At 40.9% G+C, this 16785-nt stretch overlaps 1 protein-coding gene across 3 annotated transcripts in view; it reads right to left on the bottom strand.

Annotated features, from left to right (window-relative positions):
* The window catches only part of SBF2 (SET binding factor 2), a 235288-nt gene extending 218629 nt beyond the window's left edge, over nt 1-16659 (bottom strand). For all 3 annotated transcript variants that reach the window (XM_083863029.1, XM_083863028.1, XM_083863027.1), the window contains exon 1: nt 16556-16659. In XM_083863029.1, coding sequence (XP_083719155.1) covers nt 16556-16610 — 55 coding nt within the window. In that variant the 5' untranslated portion in view covers nt 16611-16659. The remainder of the gene's footprint in view (nt 1-16555) is intronic.
* Between the last annotated feature and the right edge of the window lie 126 nt (nt 16660-16785).

The following is a 16785-nucleotide window of genomic DNA, read 5'->3' on the forward strand; positions in this document are numbered from 1 at the left end:
CAAAAAGACACAGAGCAGCTGAAAATGCAGAATGTTTATTCTCAAGCTCAAGTCTGACACGTCCGGAACTCAGCTGTTTCATTACACTAATTTTTTCAAAGTGATGCTTTGGTACACGCAGTACAGCATCCAAACGCTTTGTAAAGGAGGATCTGTTGCTTCTTTGATATCAAAAGTGTACGTGAAGGATTAAAGTAAAATTAAGCAAAACATACATCTGTGTAAAAAATACGGCAGCAAAAAAAGCAGTCCCTTCTTGAAGCCAAGAAACCAGAAAGCAAAGTAAGCATGCATTACAGTATGCATCTTGCTTTCAAATACAGGGAAAAATCCTTCATAAACAACATTCTTTATACAGAAGGCAATGAACTTTCTGAAATTTTCAAGGTGAAGGTTACCAAAGCTCTAAGTCTACTGTAAGTTTAGATGTAGGTGGGTTGATGTTTTCAATACCAGAAAGATGCTCCAAATAAACAGCAGAGTGTAACTTGTTAAAGTTGGTGGGAGGCACTTTAAAGCAAAACAATCATCACTTCTAAAAGCATTTTGAGGCTGGGAAGCTGATCAATAAAGAAATATTTCCACAATATCAAAAACCTGCATTGATTTTTAGTAAAAAGAACTTGCTTGGAATCAAAGGAAATACATACTTGACCCAGATCTTATGTGAAAGATCCATGTTTCCTGCTAAATTGCAACATAAGTGTAACCTAATGCAGTTATATGCCCGGCACACTGTCACTCTAGAATTCTAGGGAATTATCATGACCTTCAAAAATTTAAAATTGCTTTTGGATACCATTTGCCAACTGTGTTAAAAGTTAACAACTCGGTAGAGTTCATGATATTCTTGCAATATATGACTAAGCCAGCTCATCTGAAATTTTCAACCAAGGGCCTGTGAACAACATAATTCAGGGAGCAGAGACAGATAAATCCCTTCTGTCTTCACTTCTTTCTTTCAAAGACTGTATATTCACACACACCTCTCTTTCATCTGCCTCAGATCAAAACAATCCTCCTCAAATCTGAAATGTGTGAAGAAGGAATCCTCCTCACAAGGATTCCTTATCTCATAGCCCACGCAGCGACTGCTGCAGAGATTACATGCAACTCATTTCTCCAACTCCCTCACTTTAGCCTTAAATCCTGTCTTTATTTGTAGTCCCACATTACACATCACTGCAAATTCCTGTTCCAGAGCTTGCTCAAGCTACCCACATCTCAACCCAACCTGTAAATATTACTTAGCAAATCTCAACATGCAAGATGCTAGCTCTGCACTTCACTTCCTCCTGATCTACTTTCCAATCCTCTGTAATAGGAAGCTGCCTCAACTTCCAAGTCCCTGTTCTCTCTCCCCTACCTTCACAGGATTAGTCCTTTTGTACACTGCACTCTCGATCACTAAAAGACAATGTCTGTAATCTCACAGTTCCTTTTCCACTGCCCTTTTCCATTCCTTATTGTTATTTAAAACACTATTTTTCTATAATGCTTCCGGCTTCTAAGCATTTACAGAGCCAGAGTCCTTTAATGAGAGAAACTGGAACATGGATCCACACATGCTCATGCCCCAGCAGGTATCATTCATATATATCACATGTCAACAAACTTCCTTGCATCATACTTGATATAAAATTTGCTCAAAACCTATAGAATTTTGTGCCTGGAAGGTCACCTCAACTCTCTACTATAATACTATTTTTCCCTCAACTTCATAGCAGCTCTGACAGATCTTTGGGTACTGAGATGCTCACTGAAAGTCCACACACAATTTTAGACAGCATTCTCCTCACATGCATTAGTTTCTTTTAAAACTAGGTTTAGTTTCATTTAAAACAAGACTAAAAAGACAAAATAATCAACACAAGTTGATTTCAACCTGTTCACTCAATCCTTAGCGACAGATTTGTACTGTACATATATTTTTGCATTGATTAAGGAAGTTGCAAAGCTTTTCTTCTACTCAACACGTAAATATAATCAATTATAAAGGATAAGGGAGCAACTTTTCTCTTTTTTCCCAGAACTAACCAGCTGCTAAGATTTGTTTGTTTAAGTCTACATGCCACTGCTCACTTACAGGTGATGAGGAGTGACAAGTCATTTGGGAGTTTCCCACCCTGTATATTTCCTGTGATTCCAATAGGCTAAAACAATTAAATAATATTTTGATCTCACCAAAGAAAGATTTTTATACAACAGCTGTAAAAACGCACGTTAACAATAAAAATTTCTGAGTACATTCAATGTTTTCCTCATACAAAAACACTTTCAGAACACAGATGATAAATGATGCTTTACAAAGAAGAATGATTCACATATCCTGGTAGGCCAAATATTTTGTCTGGACTGACTATAGACTAAAAACAGAGCAAAAACAAAGAGCTTCCAGTAAGCTGAGCATATCTTATGGCCCACGTGTATTTAGCAAAAATCAGCACCTTACCCACCTGCCTGAAGGGCATCAGTGCAAACATTCAGGCTGGTCACCCATGAACCAGCTAACCCCACACCGGCATGTGCAAGCCAAGATCCTAAAGCACTGTTCTCTCTCAAGAGAATTTGGCCCTGAGGGTTTAAGCACATTTTGCTCCACATTCTCCAGCATAAAGTGGGAACATGCAGGGGATGTGAGCAAGACTCCACAGTTGTTGGCCTTCTGTCATGCCTGAATGTCAAAGAGCTGGTGTGTCAGCACTCAAACACCCTGAGTTACCCACTGAGAGCCTGCAGGAACACTCTGCTGACAAGAGGTCTTACCTGGGGAACACACTGGAACAGAGATCCAGTGGAGTGGCTTCCAGGTCACAGTAACAACAGCCCCAAACGAGAGATCACATAAATGCCCACAGAACGCAATTCCATCCCTGCCTGCTTGACTGACCCCAAATGGAACAAATCCATGCCAGTGGTCACGCTCACACAGGGGCAAACGTAAGCAAACCATTGCCACAGTGGTCACAATCACCTCATGATGTCATCTTGCTCAACTCCTGCGTGACAAACTTGGTTCTTCACAGCTGCACACAAGTTCCAAACAACACATTTTGCTTCCGAATCAAGAACAAAAAGCAAGGGTCTACTTCAAACAGGCAATCAAAACTAACAGCATTGTTTGAAACACCCTCAGCTGTCCCCACAAACACTGTCTGTGTTCTGGCTTGCAAAGGGTAACAGTATTTCATTCCCTCCTTGCCCACAGAACACAGCTGCCAGAGTGACTTAAATGAAGTGGGGACCAACACAAAGCATGTGGACTCTTAAAAATAATTCTGTAGGCAAATTTCTTTTAAATCCACAGACAGACTTTGAAATATCAGAAGTGTACAGATACTCTGTGTCTGTATTTCTTCTAATTCAAACAGTCTTCACTAAAGCTGAACTTTGCATAATGTGAATTGCATTTTGCTCGGGTAGCACACAATATCTCACCTGATCTCCACACACAGCTAAACAAGTACTGCAAATGCTGGTAAACGCTTACCTGAGTGGAAAAAGACCCAAAAAAATCAAACAGGAAGGCATAAAATAAACATAAATGTGTAAATCTGAACAATTATTATGGTATTTCAGGGGTTTCGAGAGTTACCATAATGCAGGAACAAAGTGTGGTTCTGTATTTGTGCTAAATCACCTATTTCCGTACTGCCATCTCCTGCCCCATAAATAAGCTACACTGCCAAGATTTTGCACATCCAAATGCACTTCCAGTGCATGCACCATTAGCAGTAAAAATATATTTTTTAAACTCCTCAATCCATATTTTGCAATTGCAAAAAACCAAAGGAAATGGTTGTCTCAAGTGAGAGCACAAACAAAGAAAACAGAGTCAAATCCATGTCCTGGCAAAAAATTAAATGCCACTTGACTATGGGCCCGTAATTAATTAATAGAACATAACCTCTCCCTTCTGAGGCTGTGGCAGGCCTAGAGTCTTAACTGGAGCGTATGATAATGTGTCTGCCACAAAGGCAGGCAAATCTTCTCCCAAGTGACAGTAAATGGTGTTCTCACAAGTAAGACTGCTACTTGCAGAGAGGTTTCCTACAGAAACAACGTCTGTGTGACCCATGGCCTTTAACCCAAATAAATAAATACACAGTGACAGTGACCCTGATCTGAAGAAAAGTTAGTAAAAGTTCCTTGTCTGTAGCACCATTACCAGACAAAAGACAAAAATGTGCAGAAAGACGTCACTAGTTCTGTTGCTTAGGAAATAATTTGCCAATTTGTTTCTCAAAGTCCCTAACTCTTAAAATACCACCCTTTTTAAATGCATCCCAAACAACCCAAAATTTAGTATGCCTAGGGACATCAACTGAATATGCTTTCTGCAAATTTATTCACTACACACACTCAATCATATTTATAGCAGCATTAATTCTATCTCCCAGACATCATGTGTGAGTCATTGTGGGGTCCAATGCTTGGTTTTTGGTTTAGAGTGGGTTTTGTTTTGGACTTGATTAAAGTTGCTGCAGGCTGAAACACTGAACATAACTGAAGCTGTTCTTTTAATATACAAGCATATATGTATATATATACACATATAAATTATTTATTTTCTGAATATGCAAATAATAAACAGAGTAGAGAACAAGATAAGAATTCAATGTGATCCTGAAAGACCAGGAAAAAAGTTATGAAAAAATGTCAAGAGTGTGACTAGGGAGAACTGCAAAGCTGCAGAGTTAGGCCAGAACACCTGACTGCACATACAGGGGATGGCCAAAATGTGGTTTAGGTAAACGGATGCAGAGGTTAAATCAGACCACAGAGTCACCCTCAGTGTTGTGACGTTGAAAGCTAAAAATAAAAACCAAAAAGCTCAGAGTGATGTCAATGCATGGAACTGCCCACAAAACCAGCAAGTACCAGTCTCACTCTGTATTTTGGTAAGATTTCATGTAAATTACCACATCCAGTTCAGTCACCACACTTCAAGGAGAACAGTAATAACAGGCTGAACGCTGTACTGAAAGCCACATGACTCAAACACTATGAAAAGTTTTCTCCAAGTCAGCCAGAGGAGCGCTGGAATAGACTGACAGAGAAGGTTGGGGAAGTGCTGGTATTGAGGGGCTTTGACAATGAGTTAAGAATCTGCTCCAGCTAGCAAAGCTCCAGCAAATTCTGCCTTGGGAGAGAAGAACGGATCAGGCAATTCCCACAGATCCTGCCCAGTCTCTAAGGTTCTGGATCACAGAAACCAGGGCTGAACAGGACCTCTAGGATTCACCTCACCCATTCTTGGTCCCCAAGCTGCAAGTCCCAATACCACAGTGGTTTTGGGCGGGTTTTTTTCACAGTTCCACATGTTAATTTCTGAGTTTACTGATGCCACACCAGACGCTGGGCTGAAGTTTTACAGAGAACTGTCCCAACAAATTCCAAGAACTTTTCTACTAAGTGACAATAGCTAAATTAGAGACCATTGCTATGAGTTCTTTCTCATCACTGAATGTACTTTAGCTTGTATTTATCAAAACTGCATTTCATGTAAAATTTCAACATTCGAGTCACTCAGTATCATGAGCTCTGTCTGGAGCCCTTCACTGCGAGGTTTAGACTGAGCTATTCAAAATTATTTTAATTACTTTCTTTTAATCATCTTCAAATCTCAAGCATTAAGTATTCCACCTCTCTTTTTACTTGATACTTACAAGTTGAACAAAAAAAAAAGTTCTGCAAAATTAATTTTGGGAGTCCATGGTAGCAATTTTGCCCATGAACAGTGACCACTTGCACCTGTCCTTTACCAGCAGATCAAGAGAGGTGATCCTCTCCTTCCACTCTGCTCTGCTCTCCTGAGATTTCCCCTGGAGTACTCCAACCTTTGGGAGCCCCAACACAGGCAGGACAACCCAATCTAGTGAAAGGTGTCCCTGCCCATGGAACCACGGGATATTTAAGGTCCCTTCCAACCAAAACCATTCTATGATTCTTTAATCTATACATAACTCTTGAGACTCTTACCATTGAATCAGGAACAGCTTAGATTCAGACATCAAAATTTGCTGCTAATTGAGTTTGGCAAGACCATGTTGACATAAACCTTGGTCCATCTGCTGTGAAAACTGAAGAAAGCATTTGGTGCTCTGTACAACTACATTAAGATCACTGAAGTCCAAAGCTCCTCTTAGTAACCATCAAATGAAAAAGAACAAAAAAGATCCAGAGTCTTCATAAAACCATAAATCAAATCTAATAAAACATACCATTTATGTCTTGGTCTCTGCAAATCTATTTCCAAACTTCTAAGAGAACAGTTAAGACTAGGTAGGGAGTACATACCAGACATAGAAAGTAATGAGGTTTTCTACTGCTCATTTCTTGACTTGATATGAAGATTTTTAAACAGAACTGCATTTTGAGTCTTCTGCTTCAGAATTTCAAAATATTTTTTAGTAGCCATGACTCTTCTTGTTTTCATATGAAACCTAAACCAAGAAGAATTACTGATTTTGGGGGAGTCAGGGAGGACAAGAAGAAAAGAAGTTAGACATGGGAGACAAATCAACCCAAAGACTTTATTTTAACTTTAAGAACACTGGCTGAGAATAAGCAGAGCACACACACAGTTACAAAGGAAGAGAGAAGATCTATGGGTTTTACTTCTCAGCATCCTATCCTTAACCATCGTAACTTTGGGGAATGAAACATCTCTGAAGGTTTTTTCCACATGACAGAAACAGTGGGCTGCAGACCAGTGAAGGCCTTTATTTAAGAAAGTATTATTGTTATTATGGCTTTTATTTGAATCTTACCCCTGGGTTTTCTAGCTTCAAATAATGGTAAGTATATTCTCCAGAAAACGACAGATTATAAAAACAACAGTCTTGTTAGTTAGGCCTCTCAAATCCTTCCTCACTGTAAAGAGCAACAATCCTCATTTTTATTAGAATTAAGTATGGATGTAAATTGCTACCTTCTGTCTTCTACTAGGCTATCAGCAAGAAAAGCAGCTATGGTTATCAATAGCTATGTCTAGAGACTAGACCAGGGAATCCTCATGTTCTTGAACTGCTGTTTCCAAAAAAGGCTATTTACTAAAACACTGGCCACATTTACAAGCACGTAAACAATTTTGTAAGAATGCAAAAACATCTTCCAAGGTCAGAGAGGCAGCAAGCGTGTTTTCTGAGCTCTTTTCAAGACCACTCTCTCACAAAAAATGAGTGACAGTCTTGCCTCTTCCAAAAAGATGCCATGGGGCAAAAGAGAACAAAATGATAAAAAGCGGCCTCCATGAGATTTTGTGAAATATGTATGATCTCATCTCTTTTACTAATAAACACTATAAACAAAATATTTGGAAAACACAGTGCTGAAACAACAACCTCACAAAAGTATCACAACTTGAACGGACGCTGTTTACTCAGTGACAAACCTGGTATCATTATTTATGCACGTTACTCAAACAGGAAAGAGAATCCTTTGAAAGAAGAGTTTTGAATTCCAAATCACAAACATATGGCTCTCTATGGCTTTGTTTTCTTTTCAGTTGCCTGTAGCTGAAACAACACGCCACTTGCTTTGGCTGTCCTGCTGAACTGCAGGGCCATCACAGCTGCAGCCTGAGGACAACCTACTGAGGGGCTTTGGGATGTTCCAGCTCTCTCTGCTGCTTCCCTGCTGAAAACAATCAACCCCTCAGAGCTGGAAAGGGGAACATCCAGTGTCAGAACAAATCCAGGTGCCTCAGCTTAAAGCATGCTTAAGCTTACAGGTAGCTTGAGTCAAAACCTCAGCTCGTGAGTAGGAGTAGCACAGAATTGGCACCAGCGTCTAAAATTGCTGCAGGGGCAGCTGCCTCCAGCTGAAGGGCAAACCTGAGACCTTCACAGGAATAATCTTGACTCTCTTTAGCAAAGTGGACCAGAATTTATCACTGAAAATAAGCATTTCAGTTTTAGTCACTGTGAAACACCCAGGGAAGAAACATTCCTCTGCAACACTTCGAACACTTGCATGGATTTCTAAACACAAACTGAATAATTTTTATCACAGAAAACATCCTTTTATTCTGTGTGTATGCCTTGTTATCTTATTTGTTTTGGAAATACCACTAAAAGCATCCATTCCAAACCCTGGGCTTTCTACCACTGCTGAAACTTACTGATCATGAGAAACACATGCTAATTAGCTTCCTATTCTGCAAAAGCAAGCAGCTCCTGAAAGACATCACATAAAAATAATTCAATAATTGCACTTTCAAGAAATGTGGGGAGAATCCCAAAGGCAATGCTCAGGCAGCAGCTCTTCCCTCCCTTAACAGGAAATTCCAACTTGTTCCTCAGCTGCGGCCGGGCACAACCAATGGCTCAGGCAGAGGCCCCAGGCTAAGATACTCCACAAAAAGCAAAATTCTGCCTGGCAGCCCACTGAACAAAACACACTGAAGGGAAAAAAACCTCTCACAGACTGAAGATTCTAAGAACTTGCAGCCTAAAAGAGGAAGACTTTAAATAGATCAAATTACCCCAAAAAATATGGGGGGAAGTTTGAGTTTAAATCCGTGTTCTAGGAAGGCTTTTAAAATTTGGGTTTATCACCAATTTTTCTTTGAAACCTTCTTTAAAAAGTTCTGTGTTCTTAAAATATCTCAAACCTTCTACTTCTCTCTTCACAAACTATAAAACAGGAAGAAAAATGGAAACCCTCTTGTAAGTTCTACTAGAATGTTTTGTACTAAACCTAGTTTAAAAATAGCATATACCAACAATATAGACCAGTAACAGCCCAGTCATCACACAAGCTTCATAAAACTACTATGTGTTTTTCTGGGAAAAGAGATTAATTATGAAGAAACAGCTCTGCAGGAACAAAGCATGTGGCTTTCTTCTATTTTTATGCAATTGCAATTTGCATGTTTATGAAAAGCAGTCTGTGTAATAGAATTAAAAAACACGGCTTTCCTAATTTAATCTTTCTTAAAAAGTACAGTATGCCCATTCAACAATATTTCAAGACTTAAAATTCCTTTACAGTTGAATTTATGACAGGATCACAACTTTGTCTTTCGAGCCTTGAGTATTTTGTTAGTCACACATACAGCTTATTCTTACTGCCATTTAGGAATTAAGATTTACAGTTCAGAGAACAATAGTCACAAAAAAGGACAAGCATCTGCATTTCTTTGTCCAAAACAAAAATACGCATCTTAAATGTACAAATTTAAACTGTGGAAGACTTCAACAACACAAGTGGTCAAGCTAAAAGGGTCACTGGGCTTTAACTAGTGCAGTTGTAACAAACTAAGAAACAAGAGTGCAATGTTTTTTAGATACACAAATAAGTAACAGCTATAGGCATCACTAATGGTGCTCTATTTTGTTCTGTAACAATTTTCAATTCTTCTTTACTTAAACAAACCAAATGCACCATATAAAGTCTCAATCGTTGACATGTGTTTCCAGCTCAATTATTTAAGTGAAACTTCACACCAAATACTTTTTCTGTTCCAAGAAATAAGACTGGGGAGAAAAGGATTTTTTGGGGGCTAAACTAAAATTCTACCAAATGTGCTTTTATGCCCAAAATTTACAGAAGTGGCAAAACCTGGCCCTGGTGCTTATGTGATGAACTGGAATTTGTTCATTTGAAGATGAAAACCATAAGAAATCAGTCTGAGTGGCCAAGAGGACTTCATCTCAGAAAACCACAGAGTAGATAAAGAGAGTTAAATGGATACCGAGGACAAGAGAAGGAAGGAGAAAGTGAGAGAGATGATAAGGGAGAGATTCTTCTGGAGTAAACCTAGAAGACAGAAAGCATTCTAAAATACCAGAATGTGTCAAACAGAGTAAGCAGGAGGAGTGGCCAACGTCTCATGAGGAAGGGCTCCTAAATCACGAGGCAATGACAATGCAGCCCCACTACAGTCTGACAACACTCCATACTCCTGGCATCACTGGCTACAGCAGCTGGAAAAGGAGCTCAACAAAATCCGTTTTCCAAATGCACAACCTTCCACAACTGAAGTGAGGGTTGCAGAAAGAAGAGCTGTCATCCCTTTTCATCCACAAGAAATCTTCTGCCAGAATGTCTCATCTTCCTTCCAGTTGCTATTCCAACAGACTCAACCAACTCTAACATTTAAAAGACATTTTCTATCTTGCTGAAGTTCAATCCAAGTGCCAGATAATGGATTTTCTGGGGGTTTTAAATCCTAGAAAACAACACATGAACCACAGTAAAAGGACGTGGTAAGGACATTATTCCTACCCTCTATTTCCACCCCCCCCCCCCTTGAATTTCTTTCTGAGTGATTGATTTTGTAAGCCCCGTAACATTCCTTTGTCTCTTTTTATCCACTGAAGTCTCCCATGGTCCAACGGAGTTTTGCATGCAACTATCCTGAATTTGTATCCAAAATTATGGTGAGTTTGTTTTTTCTGCCTCTTTGCTTTCCTCCACAACCCCAGACCATACTGTCACCACGTGCTGGTTCTGGCGGCAGGAGTGTGTCAGTGACCTGTGTCCAGCTCAGTGGAAATCCTGTGGTTACTTTGACACCTGGAGCACAACACCACCAGAAAGAAAACAAAGAATTCAAGCTCTGCTCAATTATTGCATTTTTTCATAGTATTCAGTTTGCAGAAGATTGAAAACTGAGAACTGTAAACATTAGAGACGTGAAATCATGCTCTATCTAGTCACTAGCAGATAAGCAATAACCAGCATGTTCTTGGCTCAATGAGCAGGGATTTAGCTGCCAAATCCCAATCAACACTAATTGGATTGTCCTTGACTTCAGAACATACCACTGACACCACAGGAGTAATTTATTTCAACAAACACATATAAATGGAACACAATTCCCAAAACACCAGGCAGAAGAAAATTAATCTCATCAATACTGATAATGCCATTGTTAGAAATTATTTTTTCCACTATGTAAGCCAGGAGCCTGAAAGTCTCATGCTACTGCAAAGAGGAGTAAGAGGAGAGATGAACCAAATGAAAACCTCCCACTCAGCAGTATATATTTGCAGGATACAACTTTCACTGACAGTTACCAAGGCTGAACTGTGAATCTGCTGTTACACATTTCACAAATGATTCCACAGTGACTGTGGTTTTCCTTTGTGAGTACCAGTAATTGGGGAGGTAGCCGGTACTTTAAATTCATGTCAGAGAACTACAACAGCAGTATAATTCTCTTCCTCACTGTTATAAAACAAGACTGTTATGTTTGGGACATTGGAGAAGTTAAATGTCAGGCTCATTGTCCCTCCACTGAAAAATATGATTGTGGTTATAGAAGGCCAGGGCTTACACAGTATCCAGGCTTGCATAACAAACTGTTTTCCATGAACAGGCTGCAGGAAAAGTGTCTTTTTGTCAGATAATCCACAAAGTTAATCCAGGACAGAACAGGGAAGAGAGAGTTCCTTGACTGCAATTCAGTCACAAAGATAGGAAATGCTACTTCCCTCAACATAATCTGTGTCCTCATATTTCAGAACAAATGAAGATAGCTTACAGAAAAAAAAAAATCAGCCTCCATGAATATTTTAGTTTAAAATTAAAGGCTGAAAAAAATTTCTATTGTTGTTGTTATTATAATGGCAAGACTGAGTGAGTAAAGAGTCTGCAATCCAAGTTCTTTAGAAATATTCATTACAGACATGTGAGTGAAAGAAGATTTACATGACCTCTGTTGATTTTAAGATTTCTCAAAAATAATAAATCCATAAACCAAAATCAAAATTTGTTTTTTTTAGTCAACATTATGTACTAGAAGAAACTGCTTGAATATCTTTTATGAATACATGCTACCAAAGAATACTGGGGGTCTTCCAAGCAGACTTTTAAGAAAGCTTTATCTTACCAGAAAAACCAAAAAAAACAACAAACACACACCACCACAATCAAAACAAACAAAACCACATGCAATGGAAATATTTTTCCTCATTCTGTTTCAGCATAGTATTGCAGAATGTGTTGCATTTGAGAAGTAAAGCACAAGGTTTGGAGGAAAGGATAATTTCATTTACTGGAGCAAATAATTTGTGTACAAGGCTTTTGGGCTGCCATGCCCTACCCAGCCATAGCCAATTACAGTCCCAGCAGTCCACAGGGACACTTCTGCATTCTGCTCAGTCCCAGCACTACACTTGATGCCTCATTCCACTACAGCTACAAGAATTCTCCTGCCACAACAAGAAGGATTTTGTTTTTGTTGCTTTTTTAATCCCTTTGAGATTTCCCTGGATTGCATTTGAATCAAATTAAGCCACAGAACAGATAAGAAAGCCACTGAAGTAAGAGCTTTATTCCCTTATTTTTCTACATTTTCCGTTTTACAGAGATTGCATGCCATGGCATCAAGCAATCATCCACTCCTTATACACACACTGGCTCAGTGAAATGCCCAGCTATGAATATACAGCAAATACACCAGAAAACCCTCACAGTATTTTATTCTTCACAGGCAAAATCTGCTCACAGGAAAGAAAAAATAATCAGACAACTCCATTTAGAAATTTCTCCCACTCCATCAACAAGCACTTGTCTTGTTCCAAACTCCTCTGAGATATGAAGCTATGTTACACAATAAAGGCTTTCCTGAAGAGGAGTTGATAAAAATCAGAACAGAAACAACCACAACAGAGCCTACACATGTTATAGCAGTATTTATCAGTTGTGACAACAGCCAAATAAAACTGCTATACTGTTGCAAACCTTCTGTCCTACACACTGCAACTGCACAGACAATCAAGAACAAATCATTCCTCTGTTTTCTTACAGCGACCAAACCTCACAGAAAACATCTTGCTCCACCTCACAGGTTTCTCCTTTAACTTCTGGGTACTAAACAGCATCCTACAGAAAATCTGCCATGGGTGCTTGGAATAATTAATCAAATCCTGTCTTTGGATCCTTTCTTCTTTACTTTTACCTTTCAGCCGCTGAGCTAAGGAAGACACAGAATGTTTTCTCTTTTACCTTTCCCAAGTATTGCTATATTTAAATTCTAAGGATGGATTTGTGATCAGGGCTTATACCAGCAAAACCAAAAACAAACAAAACAAAATAGGCATTTTCTCATGGCCTGCTGTGATCTTTGCAAACATCTGTGTTCTTCGTAAATCCCATCCACATTCCATTATTCAGACACATTAAATGAGAATTTTTCGGTGAAGCACATCAAACACACTTCAAACTCCATGAAAAAATAAAATGCATAAACAGTAAGGCCTCCTTGGATTTCTCCTAGCTGTTAACCCAGAGTGTGTACATTTGGTAGCACCTTTGCTCCTTTCAGAGACCTCTTTTGTAGCCAGTTATGTAACAGCTTTATATTGTGCTGATATGCTGGGGAAAACTGTGGTTATCTACCTCAGCCAAGGTTCAGCTGAAGGCAAAATACACCAAGGTTGATTGCTTTACTCTGTGTATCACTGAAATCCTTCATGCTTTCACTGTTAGAACAAAAAAGGGGGTATAGTAAAGCTGGGGGATTTATAAATCTGGTTTCTCCAACTCTGTCAGGACATTTCTAACAGCAGCTACTGCTAATACAGCTCTGAGCAGGGGCTCAGAACAAGCTCTTAAAATACACAACAGCCATTAAAGCCATGATCCATCTGAGCTTAGTTTTATGGTGAGAGACACGGACTGAGCAACTTAAGTGGGAATACAGACCAGTGTACCTGAAACACAGAAAAAGCTGCATGAATCAGTTCATCCTTCACACCAAGACTTCTCAGCTCCCAAGTGCCTGCAATTCTACTGACACTTGTCAAAGGCAAAGCTCATTCTCTGCTCAGGCAGAGCCTCTGTGCATCTTGCCAAGCATGAATAAACTGCCTGTTAGGCAAATTATCCAAGGGTTCCCATTAGTTTCCTTGGAGCATCGAGGAGACTAAGCCACCTCACTAACATCTTTGTGCCCAAGGCTCTAGGACCATTTAAGCTGATATAAATTCAAGGTGTATTGGTCTGTCTTCCAGCATGCTCCTGACCCTCCTTTATGCCAATACTGGCATTCATCTGACATCCTGGTGAGCCAACACTGAAAAATTAGCAGAAAAGTAATCCAAGGACAAGATGAGACAGTAACACAGGTAATACACCCAGCAAAGAAGGTCTTTTGGATGGGTCAGCAACCTAAAGATGGGTGGAAACCAAAGGAAGATTTAACACAACAGGAATGGCAGCACTAGGACAGCTGTAACATCAATTTCCACAGGCCTAGATCAGAACAGGAATGGACTTTCATATGCTGGATTCCCAAAGGTCACACTCTCTGGTTTATTAGAGGACAATAAAACACTTCCCCTGACAATTATGCTGGTTAAAAACTTGTAGCATCAGTAACAAAGCTGTTCCAAAACAAGAAAAAAAATCTACAAATCTGCTCCTAAACTGCATAAAGACTGCATTTTGGGTATTTACTGCGAACATTTTTTGAGTAAAGCCAGATAACCTGCCCAGGCAATCAGCACCTTTACCACATTTTCAGGGTACTGCAGATATTGGCAGATGTAAATAAATCCATACCAGCAGTGAGAGGAGAGCCAGCAGACACAGTGGGGCTCTCCTGGGAGAGCAGTCACTACTATAAACACCCTTCCCTATAAACCACAAGTGTTTATCATCCAAACCCTGCTGACACACAGGTTGGGGGGAAGGGTACAGCATTTTTGTTTGCTTGTTTACACAAAGCTATTCCACAGATTATGCCTAGGGAAAAAAAAAAAAACTACAAAACATAATTCACTCAACATTAAAATCAAGCACATTAAAACCAAGCCAGAAGGTAGCTGCAGATTAAAAAAAAAAAAAAAAATAAAAGGAAAGAAAAAAAGGGAACATACTCAAATATATAAAAGCTTCAAGGGTAGCTAGTCTATAACCCTAGAAATGTTTGTCCCTGTTTTTCATATAGAAGAAAACATAATGAATGCATCAAAAACCTACAGTTTTATAAGAAAAATAAAGGTCAGTACTCCATGTATTATGGGATTGCATGTGGGGGTAAAGGAATTTTGGAAAACAATGCATGCCTAGTCTTCAAGAGAATGTTGTTCCTTCAAGCATTTTTCTTATGAAGCATTAAAGTAGCAACAAGTAATTTAAATAATAAAGTCTAAACAGTTACCTTCTTGGCAAGACCTTTTCAAATTAAAGTTCAGGAGTTATTCCTGAATCTGCTCAATTTCAGCCATGCAAGCAATTCCACCAAACTTGATGAGACAATTTATGTATGGGAAGTTAAACACATACTTAAATGCTACTGATGAAGACATTTTACAGACATAAAGCTTTCCAATGCAATCTGTAATTTCACTTCAGGTACTCTGTCAGATTGACCATACCCATGAAGTAAGCAGCCCAATACTTGCTTTGTCTTCTTAAAAGCACCTCTGGGTTTTTTGGTTGTTTCTTTGTTTTGATTTGGGTTCTCTCTACTTTGTCAGGGAAAATGTGGCAAACAGGAGAGAGGCAAAAGGGAACGTGTTTATTCTTAACATAAAATACTCCCCACTTCCCGTGTCTTGATTTTGACAGTACAATTAGGACAAACCTATTCTCAAATGGGATGGGAGGAGACACCAGGCTGTAATTGATAGAACAATAACTGCAGAATAGTAAAATCCAAGAGACCCTTAGCAGAACTTTGTAAGACGTTGCATCTTTAAACACACAGATATAATGATTTCTCTAAAAATTCTATTTCTTAAAAAAAAAATCCCATAGTCTGAGTTTATTAGCTGCACTTTTTGAATGAACAGATACAGGCTACACGCAATCGCTACTTCAAAGAACCACTCTGAGTAACAAACTTGAGTGTTGTTTGGTTTATGCATAGTCAAATAAATTAGGGAACATCGGACCGTTTAAAATATTGTTTATTAACAACATACATTGAAAGGACCGCCCTGAAACACCCAGCACAAACACACAGCAGTTGGCAATCACTTCGTTTTCCAGTCAGTTCAAACACCGATTTGAGATCTCTGCAGCAACAAAGCTGGTACCGTAACGGAGAGTTACGTAACACAAACCACTCTCTCTTTGCCCACAGACCGCCAGCCGACAGCACCACTTCCCTTTCCCCCAGCAGACAATGCACCCCGAGGCTTCGGGAAAAGCACCCAAGGCTGTGGAGCCTCCCGGGCGCTGCGGCTCCCCCGGGGGCTCGGGCACCGCTCCGCAGGCGGGGGGTGAGCCGGGGCAGACCGGGACAGCCTTTGTTCCCCCGGGGGCGGCGGGGCACAGGTGTGGACACGGCGGGGCCGGGCACAGCCGCGGGCCCGGTTTGAACCCGCCCGCGCTCTCGGGAAGGAGCCGCAGCCGCTGCCGGCGGGCGGGGCGGGCCGGGGCAGCCCCGGGCGGGCGGTGCAGGAGCCCCTCCGCTTCCCCCTCGGGAAAGGGGATTAACCCTGGGCTCGCCCCGCTGCCCTGACCCCCTCCTCCCCCGGCCGGACGCGGCCCCGTGCCGCCGCAGTCTCCTCCTCCCGCGGCCCGGCCGGAGGCGGGCGGGGGCCGGGGCCGGGCAGGAGCGCGGGGCAGCGCTGCGCGCAGCCACACCTACCTGTCTTCTCGTGGTCATAGCCCACCACGATGAAGTAGTCGGCCAGCCTGGCCATGGCTGCGCGGGGCGCGCCTGGGCCTCCCCACCCCAGCGGCTGCGGCGGCGGCTCGGGGCCGGCTCAGCATCCTCCGCTCCGCGCCCGCCGCGGGAGGAGCGGCACCACCTCAGCCATGTTGGAGGCGCGGGCGCGCCGTGCGCCTGCGCGCCGCCCGGACCGCTCGCCGTGACCC

Source organism: Zosterops lateralis, assembly GCF_965231275.1.
Source record: "Zosterops lateralis genome assembly, chromosome: 6".
Lineage (NCBI taxonomy): Eukaryota > Metazoa > Chordata > Aves > Passeriformes > Zosteropidae > Zosterops > Zosterops lateralis.